General features: G+C 40.1%; 1 protein-coding gene, 1 non-coding gene and 1 pseudogene across 3 annotated transcripts in view; 1 reads left to right on the forward strand and 2 right to left on the reverse strand.

Moving 5' to 3' along the window:
- Window positions 1-4,721, reverse strand: part of NUFIP2 (nuclear FMR1 interacting protein 2) — a 28,088-nt gene extending 23,367 nt beyond the window's left edge. For both annotated transcript variants that reach the window (XR_003030796.2, XM_002695672.7), the window contains exon 1: window positions 4,350-4,721. Coding sequence is in view for 1 of the 2 variants with exons in the window: in XM_002695672.7 (XP_002695718.2) it covers window positions 4,350-4,632 (283 nt within the window). In the remaining variant the exon portion in view is untranslated. The remainder of the gene's footprint in view (window positions 1-4,349) is intronic.
- A 5,817-nt stretch (window positions 4,722-10,538) lies between these two features.
- On the forward strand, window positions 10,539-11,487 carry LOC107131506 (small ribosomal subunit protein eS1-like; annotated as a pseudogene).
- Window positions 11,488-15,965: 4,478 nt separating this feature from the next.
- On the reverse strand, window positions 15,966-16,072 carry LOC112442772 (U6 spliceosomal RNA). The gene has a single exon (XR_003031067.1). It is a non-coding gene; the product is annotated as a U6 spliceosomal RNA (small nuclear RNA).
- Window positions 16,073-23,860: the final 7,788 nt, after the last annotated feature.

A 23,860-nucleotide genomic window follows, 5' to 3' on the forward strand; every position in this document is an offset into this window, starting at 1 on the left:
AAAAATCTAACACTTGTGAACTTTTTCGAAAATGATGTTAAACTTGACACATCCCATACATTCTATCATACTATTATTGTATGAAACCAGAATGCCTATGTGCCAACTCTTACTACATTTTTCATTTCATTATACCATACTGCCTAACCAAATAATTAAGAAAATACTAACAAATAAAAGGTATCTAATTTTAAAAAGTGTTAAGGTATTCAAGTTTAATTTAAGAACTTCAATCACCATAATCAGTTTATTATTACAGATAATTCAATTGGGTCAACAACTTTTCTCATTTCCTTACTAGTAAAATAGTGACACTAGTTAAGTACCTTACTATGAAACATTCCCTACAGCACCGTGAGGTCAAGTCATTAGAAACAAATACAAGATAAAAGCTAAGGATAAGACTCACAGACACACACACTCATTCATTTAAATCAGCTTTACAGGGGGATGGGGGGAATCCAATAGTATTTGGTATTAGTATTCCAATAGAAATACTAAATAATTTGTCATTTTCATTCATTCTCTTGGGCCTGTAGCCCCTAAAAGGCTAAAACGCACATGAGCTTGTATATTTTTGTTTTCAAATTTTGTTTTAATATCCAATATGGTAACAGCAATAAACATAGCCCATACGACTAGCTCTTCATATATTTTCAGAGGATAAAGAATATTAAGATTTTTTTTAAAAAAAGCTTGAGAACCATTGTTTTAAAAAAAATTGATGTGAAACAGAACACACTGAGAAGATTCACAACAGGGTTTACTATAATTTTAAGTCACTTACTCTGCATCAGTGAAATGAGCAAATTATATGAACCTTCAGAAATTAACTCAGGAAAACATACTTAAGGCATAACCGTTCTTGAGCAAGAGTGGCACAGAACCTGTTCCATGAGACAATATATTTGTAAAAAGTTCTTAACTTCCTCTAGAGTTATATTTTACTTTTCGTCTGGCTGAAAAAGCCATGATTCTGTGTGACCCCATAGCCCCATAGACCAGGCTCCGCCGTCCCTGGGATTCTCCAGGCAAGAACACTGGGGTGGGTTGCCATTTCCTTCTCCAATGTATGAAAGTAAAAGTGAAAGTGAAGTCAGTCAGTCGTGTCTGACTCTTGTGACCCTATGGACTGCAGCCTACCAGGCTCCTCAGCTCATGGGAAGCCATGATAACCAATCAAATCAAACTTTTGGTGAAAAAATTCTAACTATGAGACTGGAGAGAGAGCTGCTTAGGATGTTTTCTAAAAGGTTTGTTTTTCCCCAGAAAATCAGAAATTTCAACAAACTCTCAACACTTTAACAGATATAAGTTTACTGGTGTACCACTCTAGACTAACCAGAACTACATACACCATTAACGTACTAACAGGCTAAAACAAAGGCTTGTACTCTTGGGCCAATTAGTCATAGCTTTTCACATCTCCAAGATAAGCAGTTTTAAACACAAAAGTAAATAAATTAATAATCCAAAGTGCAAATTAAGTTGGACCAAAGCCAAGACTTTAAAATTAACTAGAATAATTTTTACTATTTAGTTGCTGATATCAGAAATCACCAAGAAGCCACTATACTTTTACCTCTAAGTTTTAATAAAAAAAAAAAATTTCTCATTTAACTATATTAAAAATTTCCCACCAAAACAAAAAAAATTCCCATGGTAACCTTGTTGGTATGCAAAATGTCTGACTTTTTTTTAAATTTAGGTATTAAAAAATGTAAACATAGAATTACTGAGAAAAATGAAAGGCCTCCTAGCGCTTTTATTATTTAGGGTTGCCATGCCAAAGCATCTAACCCTACTTCAAAAGGACTCAGCAAAACTCGAGTCCTGAAAAATCCAGATTAGTATCTGAAATTACCGAACAGATTTGCATTTCTCCCTCTCTTGCGCCCTCTTCTGGATAAAGAAAAACTGTTCCTCTTTATAGATTTGTGAGTAATGGGTCATCAAAGCCCCCCTCAACACGCTACAGACACATTTCAAAAATCCTCACAAGCTTTCTTAATAAATTAGACCTATGCATGTTGAAGCAACAGTAATGTGGCCAGGACACACAAGAAAAGTTGCTCCCCCCACACTGTTCACATTCTCTCAACTGCTAAACCCAGTTTCCCCTATTTATCCCCTTTCAGGATAAGACAAACTAATTTGAAAGATGTCACCTTGAACGGCTCAGGGGATGCTTCCGTAAGTGGAGAGAAGTCCTGCGGGGAGTATACTAATACCTGACAGACAAAGCTGAATTTTCCAATCTGAACTGTAATACTGCCTTATAGTTCAAGTAAGCATAATAAAAATTTTTTTCCACCTGAAGCTGAAAAAGATTTAACCTTTTAAAAAAATATAGGATGTAGTTTCTAACAGCTCTTAAACTGTTTCAAACCCTTAGGTTAAACACTCAAGAAATTTAATGTTCATTTCTACTGCACATCATCAGTCCCTATCACCCTCCAAAATGGAAAATCTGATCCCTCAATTTCAGTCTTCAAGTACTATTAAGTCTGTAATAGAATAGAAATAGTTTTTCTCCAGCTCTCAGTAAGTGCTTATATCAAATCTGACACCCTGGGTTTAATATCTTCTTACAATTTCAACTTATAAAGAGAACAACTATTGTTAAAAATCTGCATGGTTATAAACTTTTAAAGTTCATTTCTTCTTAAATGTTTTCTAAAATGACTTTTGCCTTCAATTTAATATTTGTTAAAGAGAAGAGTTGGGGGATTCCTATCGGTTTTAAAATGGGAAAACATCTTTCCTTATTAACATGAAATAAGTCTCATCCCAGGCAAGATGGTAGTGCACAAACCTCGTGGATGAGCCACCTCGCACCCCTAAGGGCAAGAAAAAGGGGTCAAAAAAACCTCGCCCTCTCTTCCATTCACTCACTCACTCTTCTAATCTCATTCCTCAAAACCACTGCCCAAGCCCAGAAGGTAAATGTTGGGGGGGGGGGGGGTTGTTGGAAGAAGATAAAACAAGCATTTTTTGTAAAAATGAGCTGCTAGAAGAAAACGACCCAAGTGAAAGCCTGAGAGGCGGAGTCGTGAGCGAACCTGGCAGGAGACGAGGTTCCTGTGGCAGAGAAACTCGTGACCGGGGAGCCTGGTTCCCGCTGGGTACCCCACCCGGCCTTCAGGCACCGCCTCTACCCAAAATGTATCCCCCCCCCCCGGCCCCCCTGCCCAGAGGAGCGCCCGCGGCCGCCGCCCGCGGCCTCCTCCTCCCTCGCGTCAGCTTTGAGGCCGGCTCCCCGCCCCGACCGCCCGCGCCTCCCGCCGCACCCGGGAGCGGGAAACGCGGCCGCCGGCGCGCGGGGCCCGGCGCAGGCCGCTCCCCTCGTGGCCGCTTCCCTCCCCCACCCCAACCGCCCCCGCCCCTCACCCCAGGGACCCGCCCGGGGCCGCGCGGCCGCCGCCGGGTTACACAACCCGGCCGGCGACGGGGGGGAGGGGCGGCCGCGGGCCGGGGGCGCGGCGCCCCCGCAGTGTCGGGGGCGCGGTGACGCGGGGGGATCCCGAGGCACCCGGCTCAGCCGCGCCGGGCGCCCCTCGACACCCTTCCCCCTCCGCTCTTCAGCGGGCCGGAGTCGGTGACAGGAATCGGCTTCCAACATGGCGGACAGGAAGCGGCCCCGCGAGGAGGAGAGAACATTCCAGCCGCGCCGGCTCTGGGGGGAGCGGGCCCGGGGCGCCGGCCTCGGAGTGAGCCGCAGGGACAAACTGAGAGGTCCGGTGCCCGAAACGAGCGTCTAGGGGTGGAAATGACCCGAGAGATGAGGGGTCCCAACCGCCCCCCGAGACGGGGAACCCCAAGGCCACAGGTGGGCTTGGGGCGGCGGGTGAGGGAGGACACTTCCTCAACTCTGCCCCGCTACCCGCTCCCCGCCGCCTGCACAAGGGTCTCGCGACGCCACCCGAGTCGGAATTCGCTAGGCCTTCCTGAGTTACACCCCGAAGCATTTCGGGGGGCTGGGTTCGCCCCCAACTCAGGGCCCCCAAATTAGGGTCCCTCGTGGGCCGCAGGAAGGTAAACGAGAGAGGAATATAAAGGCTAGACTTCCAGGGCCGACCCTCCGGGTTTCCCTCCAGCCCGGGCGGGGGCCGGGAAGGTCACACTGGCCTGGTTGGGCCTCTCCCATGCTGAGGAGAAGAGGGCGCTGCAAACCTTGAGGCCCAGCCCGAGCTTTCGGAGAATGAGAGGGGGCTTCCCCACACCCGCAGGACACCGGCACACAAGCGCACACACCCCGACCCCTTCCGCGCTTTTCCGATCCAGCCCCACCCCCATCTCCCGCACCCCCCCACCCATCCCCCTTCCCCCACTCGTCCTCCCTCCCGGACCTGTTTTCTTCTTCGGCGTTTCCTGGTGCTGCTGGAGGGCGTGTTTCTGCTCATGTTTCAGCGGCTTTGGCTGGGCCTTGGGGCTGCCCTCGGCTCCATGCTGCAGGTATTGGTGAGGCTGCTGGTGATGGTGGTGGTGATGGTGGTTGTGGCTGTGGTTGTAGAAATAATAATGGTGATGGTGGTGCGGCTGCTGCTGCTGCTGCTGCTGCTGGGGGTGATGGTGCGGATGGTGGTGGCTGTGATGGTGCTGAGACTGTGGCTGGCCGGGCTTCTCCTCCATTGAAAGCGGCTGGGACTCTCTGGCTGAGGCTGCGGGCTGCTGCACCGTCAGGATCTGAGACTGCTTCTCAGGGCTCACTCAGTATATCTGAGCGCGTCTCGCCAGCGCACTGGTTAACAGAGCGATTCTGCGAGATTGGCAGCTGCATCCCAGCAATCAGGAGCAACGCTGCGCCTCTGGCCCCGCCCCTAGCCCAAATCCTCTTTCCTTCCCCCTTCGCCACAGCCTCCTGGCCAACGCCACTTACCCTATGCAACCTCACAGGGCCGGGCCTTCAACGTCAGCACTATGGCTCTCTCTTGTGTCGCTTTCTCTCCTTCACCGCGCAGTCTGCGAACAGCACTTTCTACACTCCTCGCCAGCAAGCTAGCTCATGTCGAGGGTAGCAGATTCCACTGGCGATTCCGCTGGCTCTGGGAGGCATCTGTTGGTTTTGCAGCTCCTAGAATCTATTGGCTTTCTTTTTTTTTTTTTTTTTCCTAAATCCTTTTCCGGGTAACCAGAGGGGAAGCTCAATTCCCTTAACCCTGAGACCACTAAAGGGGCAAATCAAAAAGAAGAAATAAATACATTTTTAAGAATACAAGAGCTTCACAATCCAGTAGATCATTTTGTATTCTGGATTCATTTTGCTTTGTATTCATATGCTAATCTCTTCCTTTCCACGAAGGGATTATAGGATTCCACAATGGGGTATCTGTGTAATTTTCTAAAAGGGCACAAAGGGTTTAAATCATTGTTTCTTTGTAGTTGGAGGCAAGGGAGAGCGGGAGGAATGAAAATCTAGAAATCTACACAGAAGCAGTTGTTTGGTTGTTGTTTTTTTTTTAACTCTGCAGGTGAGGTCAACGGTGAATTCAAGAAAGGTTTTAGAATGCGAAGTTTCAAGAGAGAGGAAAAGAGTACTTTAGAAGTTAAGTTTTAAAAAATGTTTTGCATATATGGAAAATATTGGAATGTAAAGAAATACTCTATTGCGTTGTGTAACATTGGTTTAACTTATCCGGCGTTATCACATTACAGCCTGATTTTTAAAAGTAAATGTTTAGTCAAGAGAGTGGTTACTCAGGAAGGAGGAAAGGGTTGTGATGGGGGCAGGAGGGTGCACTCTGATAGTCTTTATTTCTTGACCTAGATAGTGATTACAGATATATTTGCTGTATAATTATTTCTTACTGAATATGTATGCATCGGTGTGAGTACCTCAGTCATGTTGGACTGTTTGCAGTCCATACCCCATGGACTCTAACCCACCAGGCTCCTCTGTCCATGGAATTCTCCAGACAAGAATATGAGAATTGGTAGCTAAATTCCCTTCTCCAGGGTATCTTCCTGACCCAGGGTCTCCTGCATTACAGGCAAATTCTTTACCGTCTGAGTCACCAGGGAAGCCCATGAATGTTACATTATACATTTTTTCTCAGTCTGTGTTATATTGGGGGCATTTTTTAAAATTTACCATAAAATACACAAGATTTACCATTTTACTCATTTTTCACTATGCAGCCCAGTGTTGCTAAGGACGCTCACATTTTATGCATCCATCACCACTGTCCATTTCCAGAACTTTTCATCATCAGAAACTGAAACCCTATACACATTAAACAATAACTCCCCATTCCTCCCCTGCCCCGATAACAATTATTTTATTTTCTTTTTCTATGATACTTCGTATAAGTGGAATCATACAGTATTTGTCCTTTTGTTTGGCTTATTTCACTTAACATAATGTCTTCAAGGTTCATCTATGTTGTGGTGTGTATCAGAATTTCCTTCCTTTTTAACACTGAATAATATTCCATTGTATGCATATGCCACATTTTGTTTTTCCATTCATTCACCAATGAACATGTGGATCGCTTCCTCACCGTATATCTTAACAATTTTTTAGATGTGGCTTGAATTCCTACAGCAGGATCATGTTAAAGGAACAAAGAAGCTTAAAAGAAAAAAGTTGTACTTTGCAATTAATGAATATCAGCACAAAAGAATAATTAAAAGATAAAACTCTTTTTCCAAGAGCAAATGTCACTGAATTCAGACAACCATGTCCAGATCTTGACTTGATCTTTATAGTGAGGATTGTGTTGCCTTGCTAAATTTTAAAGAAAGACCCCTTTGGGTAAAAGGGGTATATATTTACCCAATTTTGAGAGCTAAAATCCTAATAACGTCGTGACAAATAAGTCCTTGCTGTTGAATAGTATTGTACCACTTTCCCATCTATTAAAGAAATAAAAGTGTTTATGGAATTTAGGATTATGTTGACAGGGCTTTATATTCTTTTGCTGATTTGGACATTTGGTTGAAAATCAAGAATCCTTGAGTCATAATTTCTCTTAATACATTTTCTGCATTATAGTTGCAGGCAAACCAAGAGCACTCTTTCTGAGCTTCTAGCTTTTCACATCTTTGGCCTGCCTTGGTGTCTTCACACACATTTATATGAAGTTTAGGAAACTAAGCCTTGCTCTCATATGCTCTAGTTACTATGAATGTTGCTGTAGTAGTATGCAATAGTATGGAGAAAGACTTGTGATATAATGTAAGAAAAAAATGCAGAGTACTAAATTCTATGTACAGTAAGATCATAACCTTATAAAAACATGAATCTTTGTTTACTTATTTGTTTACTTTGGCCACACTGCACAGCTCATAGGAATTAAGTATGGAACAACAACAGTAGAATGTAACTTTTCTTCCTGCTGATTTTTCTAAAATAGTTTTATGTAAAACATATTTTAAGATTTGCCATGTATTTGAAAAATATAATCCCATAATACCAAACTTCCTTGAAAAGAGAATAGTTGGGTCTACTTCAGTTCTGTTCAGTTGCTCAGTCGTGTCCAACTCTTTGCGACCCCATGAACCACAGCACGCCAGGCCTCCCAGTCCATCACCAACTCCCGGAGTTCACCCAATCTCATGTCCATTCGGACACGACTGAAGTGACTTAGCAGCAGTATGTCCATTGAGTCGGTGATGCCATCCAACCATCTCATCCTCTGTCGTCCCCTTCTCCTCCTGCCCTCAATCTTTCCCAGCATCAGGGTCTTTTCAGTTGAGTCAGCCAAAGTATTTGAGTTTCAGCTTCAACATCAGTCCTTCCAATGAACACCCAGGACTGATCTCCTTACTTCAAGTATATTTTTATATTTTAAATAAAATCTGCATCAAGGAAAAAAAAAACACATTAAGGAAATGTAGTATAAGTCTGAAGAAATTTTGGGTGCTATTTTTTTTTTCTTCTATTTTCCAAATGTGCTGTTATATAGTCACTACTTTTCATAATAACATTATTTTTAAAAATTAAAATAAGGGACTTCCCTTATTTGATTCCTGGTCAGGGAACTGAGATCCCACATGCTGCATGCTGAGGCCAAAAAAGTAATTAAAATAATAAAAAATGGAATCTACACAATCTTTAAAATTCATTTTACGCCGTATTTTACCCACAGTCAGTGTAGGAAGTTGTAATGGAGAAACAGGCGGTTCCTATATAAGGTAGGCTAATGTTTTAACTATCACCGTGTTCATAACACCTATGGAGCATTTATGATGTGTCAGGAACTGAACTATTTTACCTTTGTTTTCATGTGCAATTCCTTGAGGTAGATATTAAGCCCATTTCTACAGATGGGGCATACGAGACCTGAAGAAGTTAAAAGAGACTTGCTTATAATTTAAAAGCTACCAAGTTTATGTTGGAGCCTGAAGTAGATTCCAGGTCAGATGGATAGAAAGAATTTTTAACACTATCAAGTGTGGTATACATTTCTAAAATTGTAGTAACCTCTGAAAAACATTCAAGCTATATCATAACCCCCATGAAGGTAGTATCTGGTTATCAACAGAGGCAGGGGCCTCCAAGGCCCTGGAGGGGCCCTAGAAATGATCTCTTGAAAGAGCTAGGTATTTTACTTTGTAAAAATTTTTTAAAGTAATATCATTTTGTATTTTTTCCTTAATAAGGGCCCTCCCCAAAACCTGGATTCACCCCTGTTAATAGTGATTTTTAACAATCATTTGGGAATCTGACTCAGTGGTGGTATAACTTCAATAGGTACTTTAAAAGGTTATAGTCATGTTTTATAACAACGTGGAAAAATGCTATAACTCAAGGGCAAAAATCAAGATAATAAACTATATGTATACATTATGATTGCATGTAAAATGTGAATTCAAGGACTGAGGGAACTTGAAAGCAATAAAACCTTTTTATTCATTTGTTCATTCGCAAATATATATTAGGTACTTTTTATGTACCTGGTCTTATGCTTTTTGTTATTTGGGTTTTTTTTTTTTTAATTCATTTCTCTTATTGATAGAGGTTTGGAACTTGGGTAAATATGTTTACGACACTGTCTTAATTGTCAGATGAAAGCCATTTTTCACATACCTTTATTCTTAACCTTTGTCTACTATGACCACTTAAGAGATACAGAGATATTTGAATCTTCGAACCTCTGAATTCTCAAAATTTGGAGAATGGGCAAAGTGACCTCCAAGTTCGTCCCACTCTTAACATTTCATAATCATTATCACTGCTCTTTATTTCCAGATTACCCCTTTATTTCATTATAATGGACTATTCAGCAGCAAGAAATGTAGCTGATAAAAATCTAGTTTTTCCAACTGTAACAATTGATTATAACTTTACAGAAATTATAATCAGAAACAGAATTATGTAGTTTTATATAAATGGAAATTGGTTCTCTGATGATAGTTCCAATTTCAAACAAGGCAAATCACTGGTAACATCCACTGTTTTATTTCAGCAGGGAAATAATTTTATTCATGTATATTTCCTTTAGATCTCAATATATTTGCCTTGAGACACTAACTTCAAAAAACTTTCAAAGGAGTTGAACAGAGGTATGGGTAAATTAGGTTAGTCTTTTAATAACTGGGATATGACGACTTTTCTAAATATGAAAGTTTTTTAAAATGACTTTTTTTTTAATGAAAAATAAGGGGGAAAGTTTGAGGGAGAAACTATAGCAGAAAGGTATGAGTGTAAATTTTGTAGCCAGACAGAACTAGAATGGAATCTAGAATGGAAACTGCTTAGCTTTGTGATCCTGTGTGAGCAAATTATTTTTCCTCTCTAAGCCTTAGTTTACTTTTCTGAAAATGAAAGTAATATTAATGCCTACCTCACAAGTTATAATGAAAGTCAAATTAGATAATGTAAATAAATTTGTTGAATAAAGTGTTTATAATGTTAGTTCAGTTCAGTTCAGTAGCTCAGTCGTGTCCGACTCTTTGCGACCCCATCAATCGCAGCACGCCAGGCCTCCCTGTCCATCACAAACTCCCGGAGTTCACTCAAACTCACATCCATCGAGTCAGTGATGCCATCCAGCCATCTCATCCTCTGTCGTCCCCTTCTCCTCCTGCCCCCAATCCCTCCCAGCATCAGTCTTTTCCAATGAGTCAGCTCTTCGCATGAGGTGGCCAAAGTACTGGAGTTTCAGCTTTAGCATCATTCCCTCCAAAGAAGTCCCAGGGCTGATCTCCTTCAGAATGGACTGGTTGGATCTCCTTGCAGTCCAAGGGACTCTCAAGAGTCTTCTCCAACACCACAGTTCAAAAGCATCAATTCTTCAGCGCTCAGCCTTCTTCACAGTCCAACTCTCACATCCATACATGACCACAGGAAAAACCATAGCCTTGACTAGACGGACCTTTGTTGGCAAAGTAATATCTCTGCTTGTGGTACTAAATATTAATATTACTTATACTAAGTTATTAAATATTAGATATATAAAGTTAAACTTTCAGATATGATATTTCATTAAGGAAACAGTTTTAGAAAAATCAATTAGCAAGTTAACCAAGAACAGAATGTTTTCCCAATCTTTAAAAGAATAAACAAATAGGTCTTTTGGCTCTTGGAGAGCACCATGGCAGGGGGCAAAAACAAGTGCCTTCTGAAAAGTGGCAAAAAGGTTGCCAAGACGAAAGTGATTAATCCATTCTCTAGGAAAAATTGGTATGATGTGAAAGTAGCAGCTATGTTCAATATATGAAATACTGAATAAACAGTCAGGAGAACTCAAGGAATCAAAATTGCATCTGACGGCCTCAGGGTCATGTTTTAAAAGTGAGCTTTGCTAATCTGCAGAATAATGGAGTTTCATGTAGAAAATCCAAGCTAAGTGCTGAGACCGTTTAGGGCAAAAACTGCCAATCAGCTTCCATGGTATGGATCGTAGCCATGATAAACTGTGTTCCAAAATGTTCCAAAAGTGGCAGGCCATGATTGAATCTCATGTTGATATCAAGACTACCAATGGTTATTTGCTTCATCTATTCTATTGTGGTTTTACTAAAAACCACAATAGTCAGATTTGGAAGCCCTCTTGTGTTAAGGAAGCACCAACAAGTTCACCAAATCCGGAAGAAGATGGTTGGAATCATGACCTGAGAAGTGCAGACAAATAACTTGAAAAAAGTTGTCAATAAATTGATTCCAGATAGCATTGAGAAAGATATAGAAAAAGCCTTGCCAATCATTTTATCCTCTCTATGATTACTTGTTAGAAAAGTAAAAATCCTAAGAAGCAAACGTTTGAATTGGGTGAACTGATGGAGCTTCATAATAAAGGTAGTAGTTTGTGGATGAGTTGAATGCTAAAGTTGAATGAGATGATAGATAGGAGCCATTAGTTCAAGAATCTGTTCAAAATTCAGATATTTAATGGTGACAAAAAGTCTTATTTGTGATGTTTAAAAAAATAGAATAGGCAACTGTTGTCAACTAAAATCAATAGTGCATTCAGTAACAGTCCTTTCTGAGTAGCAGGTTCAAAGTTAACTTTCACTTTCTTCTTCTTTGCTTCTGTTTTTTTCAAAAAGTTGGACTTTGAACATTTATTCCTTTTGTTAAAAAAGAGTATTTTTTTTAAAATGAATTAAACATCTGTCTGCCCTGTGAACATTAACTTTAAAAAAAGACCAGGGAATTATTTCATATGCCATTTTGGATTCTTTTCTAGTCTCCAGTAGACAAAATAAATTCAGTATGAATGAATCAATACATATTTAGTTATCAGTGTGTATACTTAGTTTTTTGGAGTCCATAGTTAGATGCATCCAGAAGTTGGATAAAATGTCACTCCCTGAGAATAAAACTAGTAAGACTCAACATAAACTGGATGAAATTAACCACTAATAGGGAATCTAGTCAGTGTGATTAGACTGCCGAAGAAACTATTAAAATAGTATATCCATGAAAACTACTATTGTAGTTGTTAGTTTTATTTCCCTTCTTATTGTCTTTTAGTATTTTTAAATTAGTACTTCAAAAGTTATATGTTTGGTGTTATGTTATTTATTGCTGGGTTACAACTTACCCCAAACCTTAGTGCCTTAAAACAGCAAACATTTATTATCTCACAGCTTCTGAGGGTCAGGAATTTGGGTGCTACTTAGTTGGGTGCCTCTGGCTCAAGGTCTCATGAGATTGCTGGGAGCATCTGCTTCCAAGGTCACTCATGTGGTTGATGGTAGGATTCAGTTCCTTGTGAGATGTTGGCCGAAGACCTCAGTTCCTCACTGGTCGTTAGCCAGAGGCCTCTCTATAGGGCAGCCCACAACATAGCAATTGTCTCTCCTCAGAGTGAGCAATAGAACAAGAGGGAGCTCTCAAGATGAAGCCGTAGTCTTTTTGTAACCTAATCTCAGATGTGACATCCCTTCTGCTGCATTCTATTTAGTAGAAGTGAGTGCACACCTACACACAAGGGGAGGAGATCACAGGAGGGTGTGAATACTGTACTTTCATTAAAGAGATCATTGAAGGCCATCTCAGAGCCTGCCTACCGCAGGTATAAAACCATTCATTAAACTTCCTCTGCTTGCTCTGATGTCATCACCTAGCTATAATTCCTAATGTAATCTCACCTTATATGTCACTTGTTTGTAAGCAGAGACAGTACACTGAATAACACACAGAAGTTCCTCATCATTTATTAAATTAGTAAATATTTTTAAACACTTGAATTTTGTCACCTGCTGGCCTTGTGAGTTTGGTAAGTGTGATTCAGTCTTCCTAATGCTGATAAGTATTAATATCTAAACCTAAATTTGTGGCCAGGCCCAGGACTGTAGTCCTGCCTTGAGAGGGCCCACCTGAGCTATCAGGAGGCCTCCTTCTCCAATAGGAATGACAATATAAAACACCTACATGGGGGCTTCCCTGGTGGTCCAGCGGCTATGACTCCATGCTCCTAATGCAGGGGGTCAGTGTTCAGTCCCTGACCAGGGAACTAGATCCCACAATGCCACAACTATGAATTCACATGCCCTAATTAAAGATCCCGCATGCCGCAACGAAGACATGGCACAGCTAAATAAATATTAAAAACAAACAAAGGAAGAAAAATGCCTACATGGCCAGGCAAGTTAACTTGGGTTAAGTAACTTGGCTGTAAGCAAACTTGTATGTAAGAAACATTTCTCCTTGGGGACTTCCTGGTGGTCCAGTGGTTAAGACTCTGTGCTCCCAATGCAGGGAACACAGGTTCAATCCCTGATTGGGGAACTAGATCCCACATGCTGCAGCTAAGACCCAGTGCAGCCAAATAAAAAAAAAGCATTTCTCCCAACATGGCATTGAATTCTACAGTGATAACTCTATTAAAGCATGTATCTATTTATTTTAAGAACTGGGTAGCTTAATTTTTAGATCTAATATCTGCATTCAACTTATGAAAGGATAATCTGATACATGTTCTCAAAATCTTTTTATATAAGGTAATTTTTACTCTTTTACTATGTAAGGTAATATTCACAGTTTCTAGTAATTGGAATATAGACACAGCTTTTTGAGGGCCATCATTCAGCCCATGGTGGGGCTGTTGTCTGTAAAAAAATTTTTAAATAATAGTAAAATTGACTAAATATCAGTCTACTTTTTGTTATCACCCTGTGCACACAATTTTAAACAATGTCAATGATAAAATACTACCTGTGGGGGCAGACATTTCCAACAGCTTCCCCCACCTCAGTGTACCCATACTGCCCATATTGTAGTATGAGCTCTTCAGCTTGCTTTAACTTTTCAGGGGCAAATTCTGCAAAAAAACAATTTGGTGATTTATCAATAGCAAACCATGTCCCCACATCTTGATATGACTCCTCATCCGTCAGAAATCGACTAAAGTAAATGTCAACTTAAGTAAATTTACCCAAGGAAAATTTCTCTAAAGACACTTTCTAGACTCAAAGTGCCATACCACCTTTCCCATGTATTTCCTGTATTTGTTTGTTTCTTTCACAGCACTTGCCACCCATTGTGGCTATTTTATTTGCAGGTTAATTTTTCCCATCTTCCTTACTTATTTGTAAAATCTAAGACTTTTATGTCTTGTTCTCTGAGTTATCCCCAAAACCCAGCACAGAACCTGGCACATGGTAAATGTTCAATATATGTGTATTTTCATTGCATTCCCAGCTCATGTACTTCCCATAAAGCACATTGGCTCAATGTTGGACAACTCTTCTTTCTTCATCTCCTGTCCATTACTCAAAATGAAATAGCCACTTATTGTTTAGGACTGGCGACATAGAAAATTATTTATCTCTATAATTCAGAAACAGCTGCAGTGTCATGGATCTTAGCAGAATTGTTTCTACTGCTCCAAACTCCATCATGAACATGATTAGTAATGTTTTATTTTGAAAATTCACAGAGATATCATAAGACCAAATCACAAAGTAAAATATAAATATGGCATTCACATTCTGAAGGGGACCTACGCATTTTGCCCAGGCATGACACTAGAAATAACAAGACTGTAGTGTGCACCTCAAACTTAGCAAGTTCCAAATATAAATCATCAGTTTCCTTTCCAAACCACGCATATGTGAGTGCTAAGTCGCTTCAGTCATGTCCGACTCTTTGTGACCCTATGGACTGTAGTCTGCCAGGCTCCTCTGTCCATGAGATTCTCCAGGCAAGAATATTGGAGTGGGTTGCCATGTCCTCCTCCAGGGGATCTTCCTGACCCAGCGATCAAACCTGCATCTCCTATGGCTCCTGCATTGCAGGCTGATCCTTTACTGCTGAGCCACTGGGGAAGCCTCTCCAAACCACATGCTCCTCTTAACTGCCCTCAACATTTCTTTTAGTGGCATAGCTCTACACCTGGCTAATTCTCCAGGCTCAATCTCTAGCTCTCCTTTCTTCTCCCTTTACTCTTTCTTCCTAGGAGAGCTTACCCATCTCCAAGCCTAAAATCTTATCCCTACAGTGTTATTTCTAAAATATGTCCCTAATCCTCTCCTCTGTGCTCCAGACTCTCAGCTGCCTACTGTTCTATCTTAGAAACATCACAGGCATTTCAAATTTATCACATGTGCCTGCATGCTAAGTCACTTCAGTTGTGTCCAGCTCTTTGCGACCCCATGGACTGTAGTCTGCCAGGCTCCTCTGTCCATGGGATTCTCCAGGCAAGAATACTGGAGTGGGTTGCCATGCCCTTCTCCAGGGGATCATCCCATATCTTTATCCATTCATCTGTCTGTAGTCATTTAGGTTGCTTCCGTGTCTCGACTGAGTGCAGCTATGAACATTGGGTTGCATGTACCTTTTCGAATTAGAGTTTTCTCCAGATATATACCCAAGAGTAGGACTGCAGGATCATATCTCCAGCATTTCTTGGTGGACGTCTTAATGATGGCCGTTTTGACTGATGTGAGGTGGTACCTCTTTGAAGTTTTGATTTACATTTCTCTAATAATTAACAATGTTGAACATCTTTTCATGTGCCTATTTACAATCTGTGTGTCTTCTTTAGAGAAATGTCCATCTTTTTTTTTTTTAGTTGTATGAACTGTTTGTGTATTTTGGAAATTAAACCTTGTTGGTCACATAATTTGCAAATATTTTCTCTCAGTCCATAGGTTGTCTTTTCATTTTGTTTATTGTTTCCTTTTCTGTGCAAAAGCTTGTAAGTTTAATTAGGTACCATTTGTTTATTTTTGCTTTTATTTCTATTGCCTTAGGAGACTGACCTAAGAAAATATTGGTATATGTCTGAATATTTTGTCTATGTTCTTCTCTTCTAGGAGTTTCATGATACCATGTCTTATATTTAAGTCTTTAAGCAATTTTGAGTTTATTTTTACATATGGTGTGAGGGAGTGTTCAATTTCATTGTTTTACATGTGACTATCCAGCTTTCCCAACATTACTAGCTGAAGAGACTGTCATTTTTCTATGTATATTCTTGCCTTCTTTGTTGAAGATTAATTGACTGTAGGCATGTGGGTTTATTTCTGGGCTCTCTATTCTGTTCCATTGATCCATATGTCTGTTTTTGTGCCAATACCACACTGTTTTGTTTTGGTTTTTTGTTATCCTTGCATAGGGACCATGCTAATCTTCTCTGTATTATTCCAATTTTAGTATATGTGCTGCCAAAGCAAGCACAATACCACCCTGTTTTGATTTCTGTAGCTTTGTAGTATTGTCTGAAGTCTGGGTGGGTTATGCCTCCAGCTTCATTCTTTTTCCTCAGGATAACTTTGGCAATTGTGGATCTTTACAGTTCACGGGGTCGCAAAGAGTCGGACACAACTGAGCGACTGAACTGATGCTTTTATATAAATTTTAGGATTATTTGTTCTAGTTCTGTGAAAAATGTCATGGGTAATTTGATAGGGATTGCATTAAATCTGTAGATTGCGGTAGTATGTCTATTTTAACATATTAATTCTTCCAATCCAAGAGCATAGGATATCTTTCCACTTGTTTGAATCATCTTTAATTTTCTTTATCAATGTTTTGTGGTTCTGAGCATATAAGTATTTCATCTTCTTGGTCAGGTTTATTGGTAAGGTTTTTTTTTTTTTTTTGGATGCAATTTTAAAAGAGATTATTTTTGTACTTTTCCTTTCTGATATTTCATTGTGAGTATAAAGAAATGCAGCCTTCCTAACACCATACACAAAGATAAACTCAAAATGGATTAAAGATCTAAATGTAAGACCAGAAACTATAAAACTCTTAGAGGAACATAGGCAGAACAATGACATAAATCAAAGCAAGATCCTCTATGACCCACCTCCAACAGTAATGCAAATAAAAACAAAAGTAAACAAGTGGGACCTGAATAAACTTAAAAGCTTTTGCACGGCAAAGGAAACTATAAGCAAGGTGAAAAGACAATCCTCAGAATGGGAGAAAATAATAGCAAATGAAACAACTGACAAAGGACTAATTTCCAAAATATACAAGCAGCTCTTACAACTCAATACCAGGAAAACAAACAACTCAATCAAAAAGTGAGAAAAAGACCTAAACAGACATTTCTCCAAAGACATACAGATGGCTAACAAACACATCAACAGATGCTTAACATCACTCATTATTAGAAACATGCAAATCAAAACTACAATGAGATATTGCCTCACACCTTTCAGAATGGCCATCATCAAAAAGTCTACAAACAATAAATGCTGGAGAGGGTGTGGAGAAAAGGGAATGTAAATTAATACAGCCACTATGGAAGATAGTATGCTGCTGCTGCTAAGTCACTTCAGTCCAACTCTGTGCGACCCCATAGACAGCAGCCCACCAGGCTTCCCCGTCCCCGGGATTCTCCAGGCAAGAACACTGGAGTGAGTTGCCATTTCCTTCTCCAATGCGTGAAAGTGAAGTCGCTCAGTCGTGTCCGAATCTGTGCGACCCCATGGACTGCCGCCTACCAGGCTCCTCTGTCCATGGGATTTTCCAGGCAAGAGTACTGGAGTGGGGTGCCATTAGGAATAAAACCACCCACCATATGACCCAGAAATCCCACTCCTAGACATATACCCTGAGGAAACAAAAATTGAAAAAGATACATGTATCCCACTGTTCATTGCAGCACTATTTACAATACCTAAAACATGGAAGCAACCTAGATGTCCATCGACGGATGAATGGATAAAGAGGCTGTGGTACATATACACAATGGAATGTTACTCAGCTATAAGAAGGAATGCATTTGAGTCGGTTCTAATGAGGTGGATGAACCTAGAGCCTATTATACAGAGTGAAGTAAGTCAGAAAGAGGAAGATAAATATCATATTCTAACACATATATACAGAATCTAGAAAAATGGTACTGAAGAATTTATTTACAGGATAGCAGTGGAGAACAGACACAGAGAATAGACTTATGGACTTGGGGAGAAGGGAAGAGAGGGTGAGATGTACGGAGAGAGTGACATGGAAACTTACTATATGTAAAATAGATAGCCCACAGGAATTTGCTGTATGGCTCAGGAAACTCAAACAGGGGCTCTGTATCAACCTAGACGGGTGGGATGGGGAAGGAGATGGGAGGGAGGTTCAAAAGGGAGGGGATACATGTATACCTATGGCTGATTCATGTTGAAGTTTGACAGAAAACAACCAAATTCTGTAAAGCAATTATCCTTCCATTAAAAAATAAATAAATTAAAAAAAAGAAATGCAGCCAATTTCTGTATAATCTTGTGTCCTGCTACCTGGCTGAATTCGTTTATACATTCTAGTAGTTTTTGTGTGGAGTCTTTAGTGTGCTCCCTCCTCATCAGCCTTTTGGAAGAGTTTGAGAAGGATCAGTTAAAGTTATTCGATAGAATTCCCTAGTGAAACCATCTGGTCATAGCCTTTTGTTTTTGCAAGGAGTTTTAAAATTACAGATTCTATTTCACTTCTAGTGATTGGTCTGTTCAAATATCTATTTCTTCATGATTCAGTTTTGGTGGCCTGTATGTTTCTAGAAACGTGTCCATTTCTTATAAGTTGTCCAATTCTTTGGTTTATAATTGCTCATCTCCTCTCCTACTCTTACTTGCATTTATTGTATCCTATGTAGTTTCTTCATAGCACTTTATCCCAATTAATATATTTTGATTGGTCTTCTCTACTAGATTTGAGGCAACGTGCGGGCAGGAACAGTGTCTTGTTCAGTAAGGTATATCTAGCCCCTAGTGTAGTGTCTGGCACACAGCAGGTGATTAATCAGTTGCTGACTAAATTAAGGTACCTCATTCTGTCTTGGTCTATGTGTTACAAGTATGATGCATTCGCACAACGTTGCTTAGGAGGGAAAAATTCTTATTCCTCCATTTCATGTCCATTATTAAAATAAAAAAAAAAAGTCACTTGTCTGACACTAATGACATAGCCATTTATCTCCATAGTGCCAAAACAGCTGCAGTGTCATGGACCTTAATATAGACAATATTTTTTCCCACGATTAGGGAAATTTAATACTGAATCTTACAGGAGTTTCATAAAGAAATTGAGTCATAAAATACAGAAAGGATTCATAGTAGGAAGGGGTAGAACCTGAAAAGTTTAGCCCAGAGGCAGTAAGATATTTTCTTTAAGCTTCAGAAACCACCATACAGATGTTTCTTTTTGTGCTCTTCCAAGTCATCTCACAAAGATAGACAACATCTGCTGCTTGTGCTGGCCAGAAGTACAAAAGTTGTTTATTAAGGCATGATTCACCCACCCAGAAGCCTTCATTTCCGTGAAGAGGAGAAACAAACTAATTTCACATTAACCAGGCATAGTTATTTGACCTAACGGAAAAATGGGTCCACATTTAACACCCTCTTGGATCTTACATGACATGACAGCGTGCAAAGCAGTGCGGCTGTACTTCAGAACTGCTTTGCATGCCTGGGCTTCCCAGCAACCAGACCTCATTTGTTATGCCCCCAGCAGATACTCTTCAGGCTAGCTTGAAAGTGCTCAAAGCTATAATAGCATTCAAACAACAAAAAGTCCTCAGATTTCCTTAGTTTCTATCTTTGAAGAGTTCAAAGAGCTTCCACATTTATTTTTTTCTGGTACTTTTCCCTGTCATGCTATGATGTAAGAAGATCTGAGATTAGAGAACCTGGAGTTCAGATAGTTTATTCAAAGCCACAGTGAAATTACATACCACAGTCAGACTCCATTCCCCCGACCTCTCTAGACCATGTAGTTTCCCAAGGGGTTTAAGACCCTTTATGAAAAAATTCAAAACTACATATAATTATCAGTCTTGAACATTTTTTTCTAACCCTCTTAACACAGAGGAAAAAATATTACTTTGTGGTTTTTAAATAAAAATGTCTTTGTGAGGACAGACTTCTAAATTGCCTCATTCTAAATTCACATAGGAAAGATCAAAGGAATAAAAATAGAGGGAAAACCTTCCGTATGCCAGAAACTTGGAGGACTGTCTTCTAGTTAGAATATAGAAGGGCTCAATTAGGAGGAATGGTCAGTTCAATATTCCACTTCTGTAAAATATATTATCACCCCAATAGAATTCCATGAACAACCCCTTACTCAAGGTTGAAGGCTAGATGAAAGCAAATGGAGAGCAAGGCAGTGCATATACTCAGATCTGCTTCAGTCTCTGACAGAACCCTCAGCAATTCCTACTTAAATATTAACCAAAGCTGGACGCATATAGACCTCTCCATGTTAAGATGAGCAAATGGAAAAAACCCATAGGACTATGGAAATATGCTTCAGCTCAAAGGATGAGGTCTCCCTGAAAAATCAGAACAAAGGTGGAGTTCCAAACAACAAAAATGTAAGCATTTATGTTCCCTGGTGATATATCCCAGTACCCAAATTAGTGTCTAGCATAGAATAGTTCTTGAGTAAATTGACTGAATACATTAGAAGTCTCAGAAGGAGGAAACAGAATAGGAACAGAAGTAATAATTAAGTAATTTTCTTAAGACTTAAACCTGCTGGGAAAATGAATGTAATAAAATCAACACCTAGACCAGCCAGGTGACATTTTAAAATATTTCTGGGGTAAAGAAAAAAGCCTTCAAGAATTCAGGCTGGGGAAGGAGGAGGGAATTTGGGAGGGAGCAGATTATCTCCAAAGGTACTAAATTCAAACTGGCCTCAGAATTGTGCACTCTAAGACTCAAATCAATAAAGCACATCCAACAGAATTCTGAAGGTAAATGTTTATAATTTTAGAATTCTACACTCAGCAAAGTTGTTATAAAGTTGTGAAGGCCTCTTAAATAAATGTGTGTGTGTGTGTGTGTGTGCGTGTGTGTGCGTGCACGCGCGCGCTCAGTCATGCCAACTCTTTCCTATCCCGTGGACTGTAGCCCGCCAGGCTCCTCTGTCCCTGGGATTTTTCCCAGCAAAAATACCAGAGCGGGTTGCCATTTCCTCCTCCAGGGGATCTTCCTGACTCAGGGATCAAACCTGTGTCTCTGATGTCTCCTGCACTTGCAGGAGGATTCTTTACCACTGAGTCATCTGGGAATATGTACTAAGATACAAAGTGCTCAAAAATGACACTACCCAGTTAACTGCTCTGAAACAAAAAACTTCTCAAACATGTACTACTGAATGAGAAGTCAGAATAAGGAAGAAGAGGGACTTTCCTGGCAGTCCAGTGGTTAAGACTCCGTGTTTCCAATGCAGGGGTTGTGGCTTCCATCCTAGGTCAGGAAACTAAGATCTCATATTCCATGTGGTGCAGCCAAAAAAAAAAAAAAAAAAAAAAAGAATAAGGAGGAAGAAAGAGTCAGAGCATAAAAACTTCTGCATAAAAGAACTTTATTTAAATATCTAAAATAACTCTCAAAAGAGAAAGTACATAATGTAGGAAAGAAATTTCTTTTTCCAAGAGGGATCAGTTCAGTTCAGTTCAGTCACTCAGTCATGTCTGACTCTTTGCAACCCCATGAATTGCAACATGCCAGGCCTCCCTGTCCATCACCAACTCCGGGAGTTCACTCAAACTCATGTCCATCGAGTTGGTGATGCCATCCAGCCATCTCATCCTCTGTCATCCCCTTTTCCTCCTGGCCCCAGTCCCTCCCAGCATCAGAGCCTTTGCCAATGAGTCAACTCTTCACATGAGGTGGCCAAAGTACTGGAGTTTCAGCTTTAGCATCATTCCTTCCAAAGAACACCCAGGGCTGATCTCCTTCAGAATGGACTGGTTGGATCTCCTTGCAGTCCAAGGGACTCTCAAGAGTCTTCTCCAACACCACAGTTCAAAAGCATCCATTCTTCGGCGCTCAGCTTTCTTCACAGTCCAATTCTCTCATCCATACATGACTACTGAAAAAGCCATAGCCTTGACTAGACGGACCTTTGTTGACAAAGTAATGTCTCTGCTTTTGAATATGCTATCTAGGTTGGTCATAACTTTCCTTCCAAGGAGTAAGCGTCTTTTAATTTCATGGCTGCAGTCACCATGTGCAGTGATTTTGGAGCCCAGAAAAAGTCTGACACTGTTTCCACTGTTTCCCCATCTATTTCCCATGAAGTGATGGGACTGGATGCCATGATCTTTGTTTTCTGAATGTTGAGCTTTAAGCCAACTTTTTCACTCTCCACTTTAACCTTCATCAAGAGGCTTTTTAGTTCCTCTTCACTTTCCGCCATAAGGGTGGTGTCATATGCATATCTGAGGTTATTGATATTTCTCCCGGCAATCTTGATTCCAGCTTGTGTTTCTTCCAGTCCAGCATTTCTCATGATGTACTCTGCATAGAAGTTAAATAAGCAGGGTGACAATATACAGCCTTGACGTACTCCTTTTCCTATGGGAACCAGTCTGTTGTTCCATGTCCAGCTCTAACTATTGCTCCCTGACCTGCATATAGGTTTCTCAAGAGGCAGGTCAGGTGGTCTGGTATTCCCATCTCTTTCAGAATTTTCCACAGTTTATTGTGATCCACACAGTTCAAAGGCTTTGGCATAGTCAATAAAGCAGAAATAGATGTTTTTCTGGAACTCTCTTGCTTTTTCCATGATCCAGTGGATGTTGGCAATTTGATCTCTGGTTTCTCTGCCTTTTCTAAAACCAGCTTGAACATCTGGAAGTTCACGGTTCACGTACTGCTGAAGCCTGGCTTGCAGAATTTTGAGCATTACTTTACTAGCGTGTGAGATGAGTGCAACTGTGCAGTAGTTTGAGCATTCTTTGGCATTGCTTTTCTTTGGGATTGGAATGAAAATTGACCTTTTCCAGTCCTGTGGCCACTGCTGAGTTTTCCAAATTTGCTGGCATATTGAGTGCAGCACTTTCACAGCATCATCTTTCAGGATTTGGAATAGCTCAACTGGAATTCCATCACCTCCACTAGCTTTGTTCGTAGTGATGCTTTCTAAGGCCCACTTGACTTCACATTCCAGGATGTCTGGCTCTGGGTGAGTGATCACACCATTGTGATTATCTGGGTGGTGAAGATCTTTTTTGTACAGTTCTTCTGCATATTCTTGCCATCTTTTCTTAATATCTTCTGCTTCTGTTAGGTCCATACCATTTCTGTCCTTTATCGAACCCATCTTTGCATGAAATGTTCCCTTGGTATCTCTAATTTTCTTGAAGAGATCTCTAGTCTTTCCCATTCTGTTGTTTTCCTCTGTTTCTTTGCATTGATCCCTGAGGAAGGCTTTCTTATCTCTCCTTGCTATTCTTTGGAACTCTGCATTCAGATGCTTAGTCAAAAATGCCAAATTACATGAAAAAAACCAAGCCTGGAGGAGTGGAAGGGAGTGGAAGGTAAAAAAATGAAGGGAAATAAAAATGTGGTAAAAAATTGCGCTAAACACACCATCTTTATCAAGAGAAATAAAGAGATATTATTTCATTGTGATATTGAAAATAAGGTGTTTTTCTTTAATCTAGAGGTAAGCATTTTGAGAATAAAAACAGGATGTGTGACTTCCAAAGCATGACACAGAATTTCGAAAGCAAAGCATACATAGTCCATATAGTGAGAGACAAGAGAAACAAAAAAATCATTGCAGAATATGAAACAAATTAAGAAAATAAGATGACAGAAAGAATCTGAAACACCAGAGCATCTACCCAATCCATTCTTTACCAAAGTAGCATGTAATAAATGATATTTTCATTCATTCAGCTATTATTTCAATAATCTTATGGAGTATCATAAAGCCATTAAAATTAGGTTAGTAGAAGATAATGAAATGTTATATACGAAATATAATAAAAGGTCAAAAAATAAAATCAAAATTATTTCTATAGCAATTCCGATTTGATTTAAGACATGGAAAAGTACAGGCATTCATACAGCATAATGGTTGAGGTGATAGACTTTAGAATTGGATCTAGATGTGTATCTCAAATTCACCATTTACTGACTAATGACCTTAGTCAAACAAATTAATACTCTCAGCCTCAATTTACCCATCTATAAAGTAAGAATAATAGTATCTTCTCATAAAACT

This window comes from Bos taurus, chromosome 19 (assembly GCF_002263795.3).
Source record: "Bos taurus isolate L1 Dominette 01449 registration number 42190680 breed Hereford chromosome 19, ARS-UCD2.0, whole genome shotgun sequence".
In the NCBI taxonomy this organism is placed as follows: domain Eukaryota; kingdom Metazoa; phylum Chordata; class Mammalia; order Artiodactyla; family Bovidae; genus Bos; species Bos taurus.